At 25.3% G+C, this 16906-nt stretch overlaps 1 protein-coding gene across 4 annotated transcripts in view; it reads left to right on the top strand.

The window, feature by feature from the left end:
• LOC117171316 (myotubularin-related protein 14) overlaps nt 1-15623 on the top strand; it is a 36291-nt gene extending 20668 nt beyond the window's left edge. For 3 of the 4 annotated variants that reach the window (XM_033358506.1, XM_033358504.1, XM_033358503.1), the window contains 3 exons: nt 6083-6136; nt 9689-10021; nt 15255-15623. In XM_033358506.1, the coding sequence (XP_033214397.1) occupies nt 6083-6136; nt 9689-10021; nt 15255-15420 (553 nt within the window). In that variant the 3' untranslated portion in view covers nt 15421-15623. The remainder of the gene's footprint in view (nt 1-6082; nt 6137-9688; nt 10022-15254) is intronic. The other variant, XM_033358505.1, reaches the window with a different exon arrangement.
• The last annotated feature ends 1283 nt before the right edge of the window (nt 15624-16906 follow it).

Raw genomic sequence — 16906 nt, 5'->3', positions numbered from 1 at the left:
ATAATAAAAGATGCAAAAAAAAAAAAAAATTTCAATCAATTCCAACGGCATCAGTCGGTAACGTTGTACACGAAAATGCGAACTCTCTAGAGCCTCGTCTAGTGGCCGCCAGGTTTCGTATTTTCGTGTACAACGTTACCGGCTGATGCTGTTGGAATTGATTGTTGAAATATATTTTTTTACATCTTTTATTATTAAGCTTTGTACTTAAACGTAGTTTTCTTTCGGCTCTTGCATTTCTCAAAGTTTGAGTCCGATATTTTATGTATAAAAAAAGTTCGAACGTTCAAAAAATGTTGAGGTTCAGAAAAAAGATGAAATAATTTTCAGTGAAGTTCCTACCAAAATGCAGTACCTAAACGTACCCTATTATACTCTAATATATTTTCCAAAGTTTCAGCTCGATATTTTATTTACAAAAAAAGTTCTTAGGTTCAAAAAAACATTCAGTGAACTGAGAAACTGTCGTCGGTAATATAGGTATTTAGCTGTGTCACATGCCCTTAAGACGCCATTTTGAAAATACTAAAACAAAAAATCGATCTTTGAACCATGGATTCTCAAAGTTTAGACATTTATTCCACCGGTTAGTGAGATTCCAGGTTAATTACAGACTCGAAAAGCTTTGGAAAATGGTTCACAAAAAAAATATGCACGAAAAATCACGTTTTTTTTTGTTTAAACTGCATTTTGGTATGATAAATAAATTTTTTGAGGAATTTCATTGGCACCGTCGGAAAGAGGAGATCTTAAGCAATAAAAATATATATGTCTCAATTTTTTCTAGTGTCGAATAGTCTTAGTTATTGGCCGTTGAAGGGCAGTGTACTGGTAGTGGCGTTTTGGCCGTTTAAGGGTTAAGTCAGGAAAATTTTTCGAGAGCGTTCTTAATTTTTTTTTAAATTCAAAAATAAATTTGAATAAGAATGATTCCTCATTTGTACAAGCAGCTTTAAATTACTGTATTTAACAATTTCGTTGAAGATTCTTTTTTTTTTAATTAGAGGGTGTCTACCCTACCTGGAAAACATGACATTGCTAGGGAATTTTTTTTTAAGTTGAAATTTTTTCGCGAGCGTACTGAATTTTTTTTTTGGTGAAGTGAAATATAAAATTGAATAACAATGTTTGATTTGTTTTTTTGCAATTTGGAATAGAGTTCTTAAATTCCCAAGAATTTTAGTTCAGGCTATATAACCGAGAATATGACAGAATTTAGGAGAATTTAACAATTTATGATTTTCAACAATATTTTCATTCTTCAGGTTGTATCAACGGTTGAATATAAATTATTTTCTAGCTCAGACATTAATTTTTCATTTCAAATCATTAACATTCAAATACCAGGATTTTAATCTTGTGATATTTTACCATATAATACTTTGTAACCGGAATAAAACAGTGTTTTATATACAAATTAAAAATTTTAAAATGTATTAATTTATTTAAAACAAAAAAAAAAAGAGTTTTGTCTACTTTAAAAGATAACTTTTTCACAACATACTGGAATTTTTAGCATAATAGTTAAATATTCAATCTAAAAAGACAAATTACAAACGAAAAAGTGTCATAATTTATATTTGAATAAAAAAAGAATGAAATTTCTACAACAAAAGAAAAGAATTTTAAAACCAAAAAGACAAATTTTCAACAAATAAAGATTTTTCACTAAAAAAATAAATAAAAGTTTATCTAAATTATTGAACCCTTAAACCTGAAGACAATTTTTCTTTACAAAAATTTAATTTTCAAACAAAAAATATGACTTCAACAAAAAATTAATCTTCCACGAAACTGATGCATTTTGCAACAAGATAATTAAACTTTTAACCCACGAGATAACTTTCAACTTAAAATATAAATCTTTGCAAAAAAAGTGATTTCTTTAAAAAAGCGATTCATCCAAATGTTTTAACCAAATTCGTTGATTTATGAAGCAAAGAAAAACGATTTTTCACAAAAAAAAGTTGAATTTCCATACAAAAAACTAAATTTCTTCTATAAAAGATGAAGTTTTGAATCAAAAAGATAAATTTTCAAAGAAATAGTTGAATTTTCTGTTGAAAAAGATTTTAGTCGAGTTTTCACGATCAAACTATGAATTTTTCAACAAGAAGTAATTTTCTTTCAGAAAAATTGAATTTTCACAACAAAAAGACCAATTTTTATCAAAAAGGATGATTTTTTAACAAAATTGTTGAATTCTTCAGCAAATAATTGCATTTTTATCAAAAAATATGAAATTTATCTTTAAGCAGAAGAATTTTTTATCACAAAAAAAGTTGAGTTTTCATCCAAAAAAGATTCCAGTTAACTCATTTTTTAACCAAAAAGGATAAATTTATAACAAAAGAATTAAATTCTCTACCAAATAGTTCCATTTTTATTCAGAAAAGATCAATTTTGTACTAAAACAGATGAATTTGTAATAAGAAACAACTTTCTTTTATAAGTGGAACTTTCATCAAGAAAATATTACAGTTCATTTTTCTACACCAAAATATAAATTTTAAACAAACAGTAAATTTTCTACGAAATAGTTAAATTTTCAAGAAAATAGCATAGTAGCTTAATTTCTAACCAAACAGTTGTATTTTTATAAAAAAATTTAATTTCTGCTAAAACAGGTAAACTTTAAAATAAAAAAACAAACTTTTAAAAAAAGTTGAATTTTCAACCGAAAATTTAACGAAAAAATTCAATTTTCTATAACCGACTCAGAGCTCCAATTGGGAATGGTTAAACTGCGAAATACCGCCTGGTGACAAAAATTCGAACTAGAAAGAATAGACACAATTTTAAAGATGCATTTTAATTTGTGCATTGCATAAAATTTTTTTGTGGAGTTTAAAGTATTTATTGGATAATAAAAAAAAATTCTTCGTCGGAAACAAAGTGTTTTAGATGTAATTTATATATTATACAGTAAAAAACCACACTTTTTGACAAAAATATTTTTCTAAAAAAAACATTATTGTTCTCTTCATTGTGATTTTCAAAAGATTATAAACTTAAATAGACTTATTTTGAAGCAAAAATGAACTGAAAGTAAATTTTTATTAATTTAAGAATGAAATATTTACTATTTAAAAATCTGATCGAAAAGTTAGGTTAGAATTCGTATTTAAATTCCAATCGTCTATTATTCGTATTCTTAGCATAATATGGATACAATTTGTTGCAAAATACGTTAATTAAATTTTATTTAAGCTTAAAATGCATTGAAACTCACATGAAAAAATGAAATAATTGTATTTTTTTTTAAAACCTATTGCACAAAATTGTGCTTTTTTCAATGTAAAAGATGGAAATTCTATCTAAAACTATTTGTTTTTCTATGAATATTTGTTTTTAGTATTCAATCCTTGTTTTATACTTCACAAAACAATCGTAAAAACACTTTAATGTAAAAATTAAAATACATGTTTAAAATTGTAACTACTCTTTTTGTTCCATTTTTCGGCACCATGTGGCGAAATGGTAGACCACCTTTCCCATTATTTTCTCTCGCTTCATGTATTTTGTTTAAAAATCGTATTTCTGGTAGAAACTTAATATTCTTGTTTAAAATTTTATCTTTATCGTTAAAAATTAAACTAATCCATTTAAATATTCTTCCTTTTAGTTGAAAATTATTATTTCATATATATATATATATCCTTAGAAACTGAAAGAAACATTGTTTCTAATAAACTCACGAATAGTTTATACATATTCCAAATTGGTTTTTTTTAAATGTGAAATATTTCAATGGCTCCTTGCTATGAAAAGTTATATTCTATTTTTTTATGTAAATTTATCGTTTTCATTTAAAATTCAAGTTTCTGGTATAAAATTAATCTTCTTGTTTGAGCAATGATTTTTTTTTTCTTGAAAATTCAAGAGATTGTTTCCAATTTTTTCTCTATCTTGGCTGAAAAAATCTTTCCTAATTAAAAACTTATCTCATGTTGAAAATTCGCCTTTTTTATTAAATTTGACTGTTTTTGATAAAAAGTTTAAATATTGTTTGGTTGTAATATCAACTAATACATTTTTCGTTATGAATTAATCTGTTTTGGAATACAAATTTGATTACTTGGTTGAAAGGTAAACTCTTTTATTAAAAAATTATGTTTTTGATGGAACTTTTTTTTTTTAATTTTTTTGAACTGAAAATGTAACTGTTTCAATTTACTAGTCCATAATTTTAGTTTAAAATTCATCTCTATGGTTGAAATTGCGTGTTTCTTTTTATAGAAATTAATCTTCTGGCTTGAAAATTCTTTTTTTGTTGTTAAAAAATTCAATAATTCTAGATAAAGATTCATCTGTTCAGTTGTAATTTCATCTTTTTAATTAAAAATTGAACGATTCCAGTTGATCTGATATGAACATTCGTCTTTTTTGGTAGAAAATAATCTTTTTCTTGAAAATTCATCATTTTTGTTTAATATTCAACTATCAGATTAATGGATACGGTACCGATTTTTAGTTACTTGGTTAGTTAGGGAATTTTCATTTCCCTTTGAAAACTGGGAAATGTGATGGCATTTTTTTTAAAGTCGAAATTTTGTTCACGAGCGTACTTATTTTTTTGTAGAAAATTAATATTCTTGTTTGGACATTCATCTTTTACGTTAAAAATTAAATCATTCCATTTCAATATTCATCATTTCAGTTAAAAATTAATCTTTTTTGTTTCTTTTTAGTAGAATTTAATAATTTAATTAATCGACGGTACTAATAAAGGTATTTCGAATTGATTGTTTTAAAAAATGTGAAATATTGCAAAGGCTCTGTAATATGAAAAATTATATCTGGAAAAAACTTGAGATACCTGGAAAAAACCTGAAATTGTCAGGGAATTTTTTTCCAGAATGTGGGAAGACACCTTGAAGACACCTGGTTCAAAATTCATGTATTTTGTCGAAAATTCGTTCTCTAATGGTAAAAAGTTAACCTGCTTGTTTAAGCAATGATTCTTTTGCATGAAAATTCAATAGATTGTTTCCAATCTCTTCTCCCTCTTGTTCGAAAAAATCTTTCTTAATTAAAAACTTATCTCATGTTGAAAAGTCGGCTTTTTTAAATTAAATTTGACTGTTTTTGATTAAAAATAAAGATAATTTTTGGTTGTAATATCAACTAATACATTTTTCTTTTTGATTTTTTTTAAATACAAATTTGATTACTTGGTTAAAGGTAAACTCTTTTATTAAAAATTATCTTTTTAGTTGAAAACGTAATCATTCTAGGTAAAGAATAATCATTTCAGTTGTAATTTCATTTTTTTAAATTAAAATTGAATTATTCCAGTTGATATTGTTTTGAAAATTTCTTTTTTTTTGTAAAAACTAATCTTCTTTGTTGAAAATTCATCATTTTGGTTTAATATTCAACTATTCCAGTTAAGATTCTTCATTTTAGCTAAAAATTCGTTAGCTTGGTTAAAAATGGATATTTTTAGTTGGAATTCAACTATGTGGTTGACAACCATTTTTTTTAGTTGAAAATTCCACTATTTTGTGGAAAATTCATGTATTTTGTGAAGATGTCGTTGTTTTTGTAAAAAATTAATCTTGATGTTCGAAAATTAGTCTTTTTAATTAAAGATTTAAGTATTCCATTTAAATATTCATCTCTTGAGCTGAAAATTAATTTTTTGATTGAAATTTAAACTATTTTTTTGCGTGTTAAAAATTAATTTTTTTAACTAAAAATTTAAGTATTTCATTTTTTGTTAAAAACTGATATTTTTCAGTTCGAAATTCAAATATTTGATTGAAAACTGATCTTTTTAGTTTGAAAATTCATCTATTTGTTAGATATTTCATATATTTTGCTGCCAAGTTGTATTTTTTTATTGAAAATGAATCTTTTTGGTTGAAAATGCAACTATTTGGTTAGAAATTCTTCTATCTTGCTGAAAATTCAATTATTTTACCTAAAAAGTTAGAAATTTGAGGTGGCTTAAACTGAATTTAATATAGTACTATGAAAAATTATACCTGAAAAAATCTGAGATATGTGGAAAAACCCTGGAATTGTCAGGGAGTTTTTTCCGAGGATTTGATGCACATCAAGTTCAAGATTTTTGCAGGTTTGTTACAGATCAGGGAATTTTGGAAAGCCAGGGAAAATCTGAAAGATTAAGGTAATTTTAGATAAATTTCGATTTTTTTTTTAATTCAACTATTTGATTGATTAAACATTCATATTTTCTGTTTAAAAATGCAACTGTTTTGTAGAAACTTCGTCTTTTTAGAGTTAAATGTGTTTTCACTATTGATTTTTGATTAACGTGATACTTTTATTGGCTCGCACTCAAAACCTTTTTTCGTTGAAATATCAGTCATTACGTTTTTCGTTGAAAATTCATCTTTTTTCTTTTATTTTTTAACTACTTAGTTAAAAGTGCAATTACTTTGTTAAACGATTTTTTTTTTGCTGAAAATTCGTTTCTTTGGTTGAAAATGTAATTATTTTCTTGAAAATTTGTTGATTTTTAATTTAAAATTAATTTTTTAACTTTTTTGTAGAAATTCAACTTTTTGGTTGAGAATTCTGATTTGTTTGTTGAAAATTCATAATGATAGTTGAAAATTTAATTATTTTATTAAAAAATTGTCATTTGGATTGAAAAATTCATCTCTTATCGTGGAAATTTCATCCATTTTAAAAAATTCATTTGGTTGAAATGTATGTATTTTGATAATTTTTTTTTGCAATTTTGTTTGAGAGTTAATTTCAGTATTGAAAATTTTATTACTTCATTTTTGGTTGAAACTTGATATTTTTAGTTAAAAATTGGTCTGTTTTATTGAAAACTTATCTTTGGGTTAAAAATTCAACAATGTGGTTGAAAATGTTATTTTTTGTTGAAAATTAATATTTTTTATTTGAAAACTGAACAGTTTTATGAGAAATTCATCTCCTTATCATGAAATTGGTTTTATTTGTTAATTTTTTCAATAAAAATTCAACTTTTCGTTTATTGCAATTAAAACCTTTTCTGGTTGAAATGTACGGTATTACGCTTTTCTGTAAGAATTCATATTTTTTGTTGAATATTCAACTACTTAGTACGATATAATTTTGTTGTTGTTAAAAATTCGTTTTTTTTGTAAAAAAATTGAACCGTTTTATTGAAATTTTTTGTTTTTTTTAGAAATCATATTATCTGGTTTAATTAAAATGTTTCTGATTGAAAATTGAACAACAATTTTTGTGAAAATATTAGCTGTTACAATTTTCGTTTAGAATTCTCATCGCTTTCATCGAAAATGTAACTATTTTGAAGTTGTTTAGATATTGTATTTTCATTTCAAAATATATCTTTAATTAAAAACTGAGCTGTCTGTCCGTCCGCTCGTAAACACGATAACTCTCGAAAAAATAAACCAATCAAATCGATCGTTTGCACACTTTTTTTAGGTCCCAAAAGAAAGGACGAGTTCGTTAACCAACCATTTTGGATAACAATTCCAAAAGTTAGAACATTTTCAAAATTTTTGAGACCATTTTTTAAAATATTTTATGTACGGCTATTATTAGTACTCAAAAAGACAAAAAATGGATTCTAATTATTTTTTTCGATCAAAATCAAATTCTCAGAGTTATATCATTTTCAAAATTTTAAAAATCAATACAAAATCCAAATTTTAAGTAAAAAAAAAGCACGATATGAAAACAAGTCAAGAGAAGAAAAACATTGCTTTTTGAAAGTCCTAAAAGATTATCATAACAACTTTTTGGATTTTCTTGGAAAATCCAAAATTCTAATTTTCACAGCATACAAAAATAATGGAATATCAAAAATTACATTTTGCCGCCAAACTATGCAGGATACAAAAAACGTGAATAAACAAAAGTTGTGATCCCAAGAAAGATCTACTAATTCGTTAAAAATCACATCTTGATATGACGCGACTTTAAGTTTTATTAATGAAAAATAACATTGAAAATAAATAAAATAAAAATTTGTGGAAAAACGAAACAAGTTAAAAAATCCGAAAAAGAGCTACAAAGAGTGAGACAAAATAGGCTGTTTTTTCGCCTATTTTTTGGACCATGCTAGCGACCTGGGGAAAAAATATAAAAATATGTTACAACTATCAAATTACTCGTCATTAAAAACCAAAGTGAACGTCGCTTTTCATTTTTTAACAATTTCAAAAAATGACCCCCTTTCAGGGGTTGATAAGACCCCAAAAAAATTTTAAAATAGGAAATACTACTAATTATAAAATCATTTTTCACATCAACCCCTTATCAATCAAAAAAATACATGATTTTCCTTTTATAAGGTTTGTTTTATAGAAAAAATATAATGAAAAATGATTTTATAATTAGTGGTATTTCCTATTTTTATATTTTTTGTGGGTTTTCTCAACCCGTAAATAGGGGTAATTTTTTGAAATTTAAAAAAACAAAAAGCGATATTCACTAGGATTTTTACTGACGAGTAATTTGATACCTGTAACATATTTTTATATTTTTTCACGAGCTCGCTAGGGAGGTCCAAAAAATAGACGAATTTTGGCGTCACTCTTTTTTATGTATCTCTTTTTGATAGGACACATAGTTCTAGTTTTAATCATAAAAATGACATTAAAAATAAAAATGAAAAATTTGTGGCAAAAAAGGACAAAAGGCACGCCAAAAAATTGATAGAAAAAAGTTATTCATCCAAAAATCAGATACCAATTTTAAATAATTTTTTACATCATCATTTATGATTGAGAAAGTATTAAAATTGTTCGAAATTTGACACCACAACATTCAAAAGAGTGACGCCAAAATAGGCTGTTTTTTCGCCTATTTTTTGGACCTTGGTAGCGACCTGGTGAAAAAATATAAAAATATGTTACAAGTATCAAATTACTCGTCATTAAAAACCAAAGGGAGCGTAGCTTTTCGTTTTTAAACAATTTAAAAAAATTACCCCTATTCAGGGGTTGATAAGACCCCAAAATATTTTAAAAATAGGAAATACCACTAATTATAAAATCATTTTTCATTGAATTTTTTCTGTAAAATAAACCTTGTAAAAGTAAAATCACATATTTTCTTCATTGATAAGAGGTTGATGTGAAAAATGACTGTATAATTAGTGGTATTTTCTATTTTTTAATTTTTCTGGTGTCTTCTCAACCCCTAAATAGGGTTAATTTTTGAAAATTAAAAAAAAAACGAAAAGCGATGCTCATTTTGATTTTTAATGACGAGTAATTTGATACCTGGAACATATTTTTATATTTTTTCACTAGGTCGCTAGGAATGTCCAAAAAAAAGGCGAAATTTGGCGTCACTCTTTTCAACCATTTTCCAACAGGGCTCTTAATTTTGTTTTTATTTATCGTAATATACAGAAACTTGAAATTTCCAATATAACGCCAAAAGAAGCGGGCAGATTTTTTTTGTAAAATATTAATCTTCTTGATTGAAAAATCATATCTTTGTGGATAAACCTTTATAAAGTTCTGGTTCACTGTTGGCCCCAAAACACTGTAAGATCAGATTTGGAAACAAATCTTTCTTTTGCATAAAAATTATTGATCTTCTCATAGGCCTAAGGCAGTTTTCACACCGAGAGGAGCAATTTATAATGGTCAGCGATAACGAAAAATCAGTCAGGGTCAAGTCAGGGAGATTTTTTATGAATCCTCTTTTAGTATCTGCGATCTGATGGATTCGTGTCTTCCAGGAACGTCGTGCCCTGGACTTTTTATAACTCCCCGAACAAAGAGGGAAGTGGGAATGGATCGCGTTCGCCTTTTCCTGCAAATAGGACATCACCAGTTGCTGTTCCCGTACCTGGCCATCTTCGACAGAGAAACGAATCTTCATCTTCGGGAGGATCTTGGCAGATGATTTCCGGAACCGGAAGTTTGCGTGGTTCAACTACGGCAAATGCTCTTCTTTCCGAAAATCTCGCATCTAGTTTAGCGTGCAAGCCTCTTTGCGAAACTTGTACTGGATATGCATCCCAGGAATCTAGTACGACGATCGTCGACGATGATGCTTCCACACAATTAAAGTAAGTCTAAATTACTCTCCTAATTTAGAGGGTGTCCAGCGACCTTGAAAACTTTGAAATCTCCTTGAATTTTTTAAGAGAACCTTGGAGAAGTCTTGCAATTTGAACGGCAAAACATTATTTTTATCATTTTTGTCTATTTAGAAAAGTTATATTTTATCTAAAGGCGCGAGACTTCATTATTTATTTTTTTTATTTATACTTTTTATTTCAGTTTATTGGGTTACGGATTTATTCACTTATTTGCAGTTTATGGATTTTTCAGATTATATCAGTTTACTCTAATAAAAGTATAATTTACTATTGTTCAAGAATACTTTTTTTTTTAAATTAGTTAGTGGTTTTCCTGCACCCAAAGAGTTTTTATTACAAAAAGAAATTAAAAATATACTTGAAGATACTAAATATTAACAAACTTGTTTGTTCAACTTGAACTATCATTTAATGCACTTGACTCAACTTAGAAAATATAACAATTTTACCGTGAAAACCAGAGAAATTACCGCTTTTTTTTTAATTAAAAAGAGAACTTATCATATGATTGAAAGAATGTGACATTCCTTGAGTCTGATATTTTAAATTTTTAAATATATTTGTAATTTATGAGAAAAAGAATTCTTTTTTTTTCCATTACAAGAAAAACCTTTTCCATTTTTTTTTCTCCGTGAGATTTTTTTCGATGACTTGAATTTGATAATTGAATTGATGAAATTATCAAAAATACTGAAACAATAATTTTCTCAGTTTTTTCAACAAATGAATTTATCACGTTTTATTCGCTTACTGCTCCATATACTGACTTGAACAGGGAATTTTAGAAAGTAATTATCGTTTTTATTTTAAAAAAGGTAGTTTTCTTAAAGAAATATAATTTAACTTGGAACAGGGAAGAACGGAGTTAAAAAAAACTCTCTTCTAAGGCAGAATTCGTCATAATTTAAAATTTCCTTCTTCCAAATTTTAGAAAAAAAAAGTTCTTTAAGTAGTTTTTAGAGTAGAAGTAGTATTTTAAAGAGGAAAAATATTTTTGAATTATATTTGAATATTGTCTTAAATTGATCGTTGAGAATAATTTTTTTTTTAGTTGAAAATTCAACTACGTACGGTTAAAAGTTATACTCTTTTGTTCTTATTTTTTTTAAGATTCATCATTTTAGTTAAAAAATTATCTCTTTTTTAAGATGTAACTACTTTATTGAAAATTTATTATTCTACTAAAAATGTAACTATTCCAGTAGAAAATTTAACTAATTTGCTGAAAATCCGTTCTTTTAATGAAGAAATGAATTTTAACGGAAAATTCAACTATTTTGATTTTGCCTGAAAATTCCACTACTTTGTTAAAAATTAAACACTTTCGTTTGAAGATTCATCTCTTTGATTTTAAATTGAACCTTTTTTAAAATATTCATGTTTTTTCCAGTTTGAAAATAATGTTGTTTTTCAATTGAAAATTTAACGATTCAATTTTTTGGTGTATATTGATATTTTCTAGTTGAAATTCAACTGTTTGGTTGAAAATTCATGAGTTTTATTGAAAATTCGTTTTTTTCATGAATCTAACTATTTTTCATTGAAAATTAAAATGTTTTTGGCTCAAAATATAAGCTTTTTCATTTTTCGTTGAAAACTCATCTTTTCTAGTTGAAAATTCATCATTTTTGGGGAAAAATTCATCTAAGGTAAACTGACCATTACTGAGACAACGTAAAAAGTATGTCCAGTACTGGGATAATAATAAATATCGTTGAGTATATTTTATATTCCAACAATTAATTTCATAGAAAAAATTTCATTCATTTAAAAAAACAAACAAATTTTCACCCAAACAGTTCGTCTTGTAAACAAAGCAAATGAAATTTCTACCACAAGAGATGATTTATCCACCAAATAAGATTTTTCATTAAAAAAATATAAAATATTTTTTTAATCAAACAGTTGCATTTTTGCTGAAAAATATAAAATTTATAATTAAAAAGAAAAACTTTCGAACCAAAAAGACGAATTTTCAACAAAAAAGTTGAAATATTAATGAAAAAGATTTTTCAGTCAATGAAATTTTCAACGAAATAATAAAATTTTTAATCAAAAAATAATTGGAATTGTTTGAATACTTTTTTAAATTTATGTACTAATTTTGATTAAGATGAATTCTATATCAAAATTTACAACCAAATAGTTGAATTTGCAAGTAAATCGACTATAATAATCTTATCAATATTTATCATATTTAATATTAATCACAAATATGTAATGTTAATGCATACTTACTAATTTGATTAAAAATTAAATTGAACAATCCATTCTTGCTTTTTAATGTATTCTATAATTTTGAGTTATTTGTAATTAATCACTTTTGGTTGAAGATTCATGAGCTTTCTTAAAAGCTCGTATTTTTTGTCTGAATTCAACTATTTTTCATTTAAAAGTAAAATATTTTTGGCTTAAAATATTAGCTTTTATATTTTTCGTTAAAAATTCATCTTTTTTTTCGTTGACAATTAATTTTTTTTTTAAATTCGACTATTCTATACAAAATTCAAGTAGTTTCTTGAAAATTGTTTTTTTTTGTTTGAAAATTTTTCATCTTATATAAATATGTATTTTTTTATTTTAAACTCAAAAATGCTTGGTTGAAAGTAGAACTAGTTTGTTGAAAATTCAGCTACTTTGTTAAAATTTAATAACTTTTGGTTGAAGAATCATCTTTTTGGTTTCAAATTGAACCTTTTTTAAATATTCGTGTTTTTTTAGTTTAAAAATGTTCTTTTTTTTAAACTGAAAATTCAACTATTCCACTTGTTATTGCATATTAATATGTCTTTAGTTGAAATTTAACTGTTTGACTGAAAATTCGTCTTTTTTATTTAATAGTAAAATATTTTTGGGTTGGAATATCAGCTTTTACATTTTTCGTTGGAAATTCATATGTTTTGATTGAATTGAACTATTTTTTTTATTTAAAAGTAAAATCTTTTAGGGTTGAAATGTCAGTTTTTACTTTTTTAAAAATAAAAATTCATCTTTTTTGATTGAAATGTAATAGTTCAACTAGAAAATTCTATTGTTGCTTTGAAAGTTGATCCGTTTTATTTAAAAATTCTACTATTTGGTTGAAAACTCATCTTTTTTTTTTTAAATTCAGATATACTTGATTGAAGGTCTGATTTTTCAAAATTTTTGTTTTTGTTTAAGATTCGTCTTTCTGATCAGAAATTGAACTATTTTGTTTAAAAGTTATTTTTCCCTATTTCGCCTGTTTTAAGAGCATTTTCGACCCTAAAAGCTACATTAAAATATTTGAAATCTGTGAAATCTTGCTGAAATATTTCAAATCTTGCGAAATTATTCGGAAATCCGATGTATATTCAAAAATCGAGTGGTAAGGCCCTCGTTTGAAATTGCTTAATATTTAACGTTAAACTACACCTGACTTTGAAATTATGCAGCGCTTCTTTTTACAATAAATGATTGAATTCGAATTTCACTTTCAAATGTTTCAATATTAAAGACCTGATTTAAAACTTGAGCAGTTTAATTTTCAAAAGTATGAATTAAATTCAACAATATTTTGAAAATGTACAAAAATGGCTTAATTTAGACTATAAAAATACTAATTCAGGGTGGCCGCTGGACCAGGAATTTTCTGAGATCGGGAATTTATTTCTTGACCGGGAATTTTACAAATTTTTAGAAGAAGGATATGTACTTTTAGTATTAAAAACTGAACAATAATTTGTTTAATGAAAAGATTGTAAATTCGTTCAAAGTTTAAGAATTTCAAGATTGGTGCTGTTTCACTTCGAAAGCCTGTCATTAAAAAAATTTAAAGGTACCATTGAAACTTAATGATTTTCTTTTGACTTAAAAAATAAATTAATAATAAGTTATTCGTAATTAAAGGCTCTTATTAAATTAAAAATACTGTTTCAGTCGAAAATATTCATTTTTAACCCATCCAATTACATTTTTTTTTAATTAAGAAAAAGAATCATTATTTAATATTTAGCAATATTTGACTGCTCATTTAAGATAAGTAAATTGAAGCGAAATATTTAAACGTAAAAAATGTGAAACTGCATTTTTTGACATAGAAACCTTTAAATCGTTAGAATTTCAAAGAGCTTTTAAACTTTTAACGTTACAATTTTTATTGTTATATTTAAAAAATATTTAATTTGTAAGCGAAATTGTTGAAGTTTTGTTTAGAAATAATAATTGAACACTTATTACTTGTAGAAAAAAATTTGAGTAATTTTAACAGATATTTAGAAGTTTTGAGAAGATTCAAAATTAACTTAAAACTTGAAATGATGTCAAGTAATTGAAATGAAGTGTGTGAAGTTTTTTTTTCAGAACTTCTAAACATATTTTAAAATGAATAGAAATATTTCCACAATTTTGGAAATCTCTTTAAATATTCTGTTAAAATAGTTTTTCAAAATGAGAAATCATTTTCAATTTTCCTAGGAATATTAAGAAAATGTTTCTATTTCTTTAGAGCCTTTCACAATGCTTAAAAAGCTTCTAAATTTTTTGTTTGAAATCTTCAAAAATATACATTTTATTTTAAATTAGGCTGTAGGTTATTGCACCAAAATTTTGGTTCGAATAGTCGAATTTTTTCAGTACATACACTTTATTTACATTGTTTGATATCACTTTAAGATATAAATTAATTTTTAATCTTTTTTAAAATTCTAAATATCTCTTAAAATTACTTTAATTTTTTCTACAAATAATAAGTGTTCTCAATTGTTATTCATAAATTCAACTTTGAAGGAAATTTCTTTAATGCAGGATTAATATAACTTTATAACATAATTTAAAATTGTTTAAAGTTCGTTGATTCATTGTTTAGTTTAGAGTATTGAAAATCTAAACTTGGGTTTATATTTTTGGAACCTAATCTAAATTTATGAACTCTATAGTTTATGAATGTTACAAATTCTGAATTTTACCGTTTATCTGCATTTTATTTGAAACTGTCCAATTGAAAAGTGTTAGTGTTTTCCAATTTATAGATGGAAATTATTGTGCCTTTGAATGCAACATTTCTGAATTGAAAAACTTTCAAACTTCAATTTTAAAAGCTTAAAATTCAAGAGTTTTTCTTTCAATGCTTTAATTTCTTGTTTATTTTTTATTGCTTTAAATGGACAAATATTTTGATAAGAGTTCGATTTTTGAACTTTAGTCACCCTGGAATTGAAAATAATTTTCTTTGTTGCAGGATGAGGAAAGAAAAGTTACAGTGTCTACGAAATCTATTTTATGGCGCTTACAATACGGTAGGATTCAAAGTGAAGGAGTTTCCCGAGTCCAGTGGATTCGGTCAGTTTCTTGGCAATTTCGCTGAGAAAGTAGGATTCATCTCTGTTCAACGCACAAGTTTGTGACCGGAAAATGTCGTTAAGACATCGATTTTCCCACAGAATCATGAATTTGTTACTGTTGACTCTTTAATTGAACTGAGAATTTTATAAGCTTATGTCGGATATTAAATAATTGTACATTATGGTTTATTTGGGTAACGTGTCGTCGCATTTTTATGCGGGGTGAATGTACGAGACATAATAAACTTGCTATTTTTCTACATAAATATCTTTTATTTTTGTAAATTATCTTTCAAAAATAGTGTGTTATTTTAATAATTTCAACCTCAAGCCTTTATATCTTTCAAGTTGAAAATAACGATATTACCAAATCCCCTACCTGGAAAATCTGGAATTTTCAGGGATTTTTTATATACCTTGAAAAAAAATCGGTTCTTTCGCTAAAATATTTACTAATACATTTTTTCTTCCGAACTCATCTTTTTTATGAATATTTAATTACTCTTTTCTTAAAAATTTATTTGTGGTTGTTAAAGATTCATCATTTTAATCGAAAATTCATATCCATGGTTGAAAAATGAGATAGTTTGTTGAAAATTAATTTTTTTACTGAGAATATATTTATTTAATGTTTGGTTGAAAAATTGTCCTAAGTGGAAAGTTTTGCCTTTTTGGTAGAAATAAATCTTCTGCGCTTAAAATTAATCTTTTTGTTGTAAATCTAATAATTCGAGTTAAAAACTCATCATTTTAGTAAAAAATTCGTCCTTAGTTGAAGATTTTTTTAGTTTAAAATGCAACTATTTGGTTGAAAATTTGTCTTTTTGTATTTGATAATACAAATATTTCTTTGAAAATTCATGTATTTTGTTGAAAAATCGTCTTTCTGGCAGAAATTTCGCTTTTTTTTTTTTAATAAGACTACTTGATTCAAAATTTAACTCTTCTGAAAAATTTATCTTTTTATGTAAAATCCATCTATTCCAGATGATGATTCATTAGTTTGCTTAAAAATTGGTATTTTTGTAAAAGTTCAAAAAAAAATTTTAATCGTCTTTCTTGGTAGAAAATTCATCATTTTAAACGAAAATTCATCTCCATGGTTGAAAATGAGATAGTTTGTTGAAAATTCGTTTTTTTCTTTTGCTGAAAATTAATTTTTTCACTGAAAATTTAAATATTTCAGTTGCAACTTGAACTTTTTTTTTAATTTATTTTTTTACTGAAAATATAACTTCTATTTGGTTGAAAAATTGTCTTTAGTGAAAATTTTGGCCTTTTTGGTAGAAATAAATCTTTTTGGAAATCTAATGGTTCGACTTCAAGACTCAACATTTTAGTTAGAAATTCGTCACTTTACTTGAGGATGATTTTTTTAACTGAAAATTTACCTATCCAAGTGTTTGACAATTTATCTTTTTAATTTAAAATTCAAGTATTTTCTTTGAAATTTGTCTTCTTTGGTCAAAATGAATTTTCTATTCCATTTTTTGTTAAATCTTGATTTTTTTTTAGTTTAAAATTCAACTTTTTGGTTGAAAATTTGTCT

This window comes from Belonocnema kinseyi, chromosome 4 (assembly GCF_010883055.1).
Source record: "Belonocnema kinseyi isolate 2016_QV_RU_SX_M_011 chromosome 4, B_treatae_v1, whole genome shotgun sequence".
In the NCBI taxonomy this organism is placed as follows: domain Eukaryota; kingdom Metazoa; phylum Arthropoda; class Insecta; order Hymenoptera; family Cynipidae; genus Belonocnema; species Belonocnema kinseyi.
Note: the sequence above shows the minus strand (reverse complement) of the source record. Positions and strands in the feature narration are given on the sequence as shown.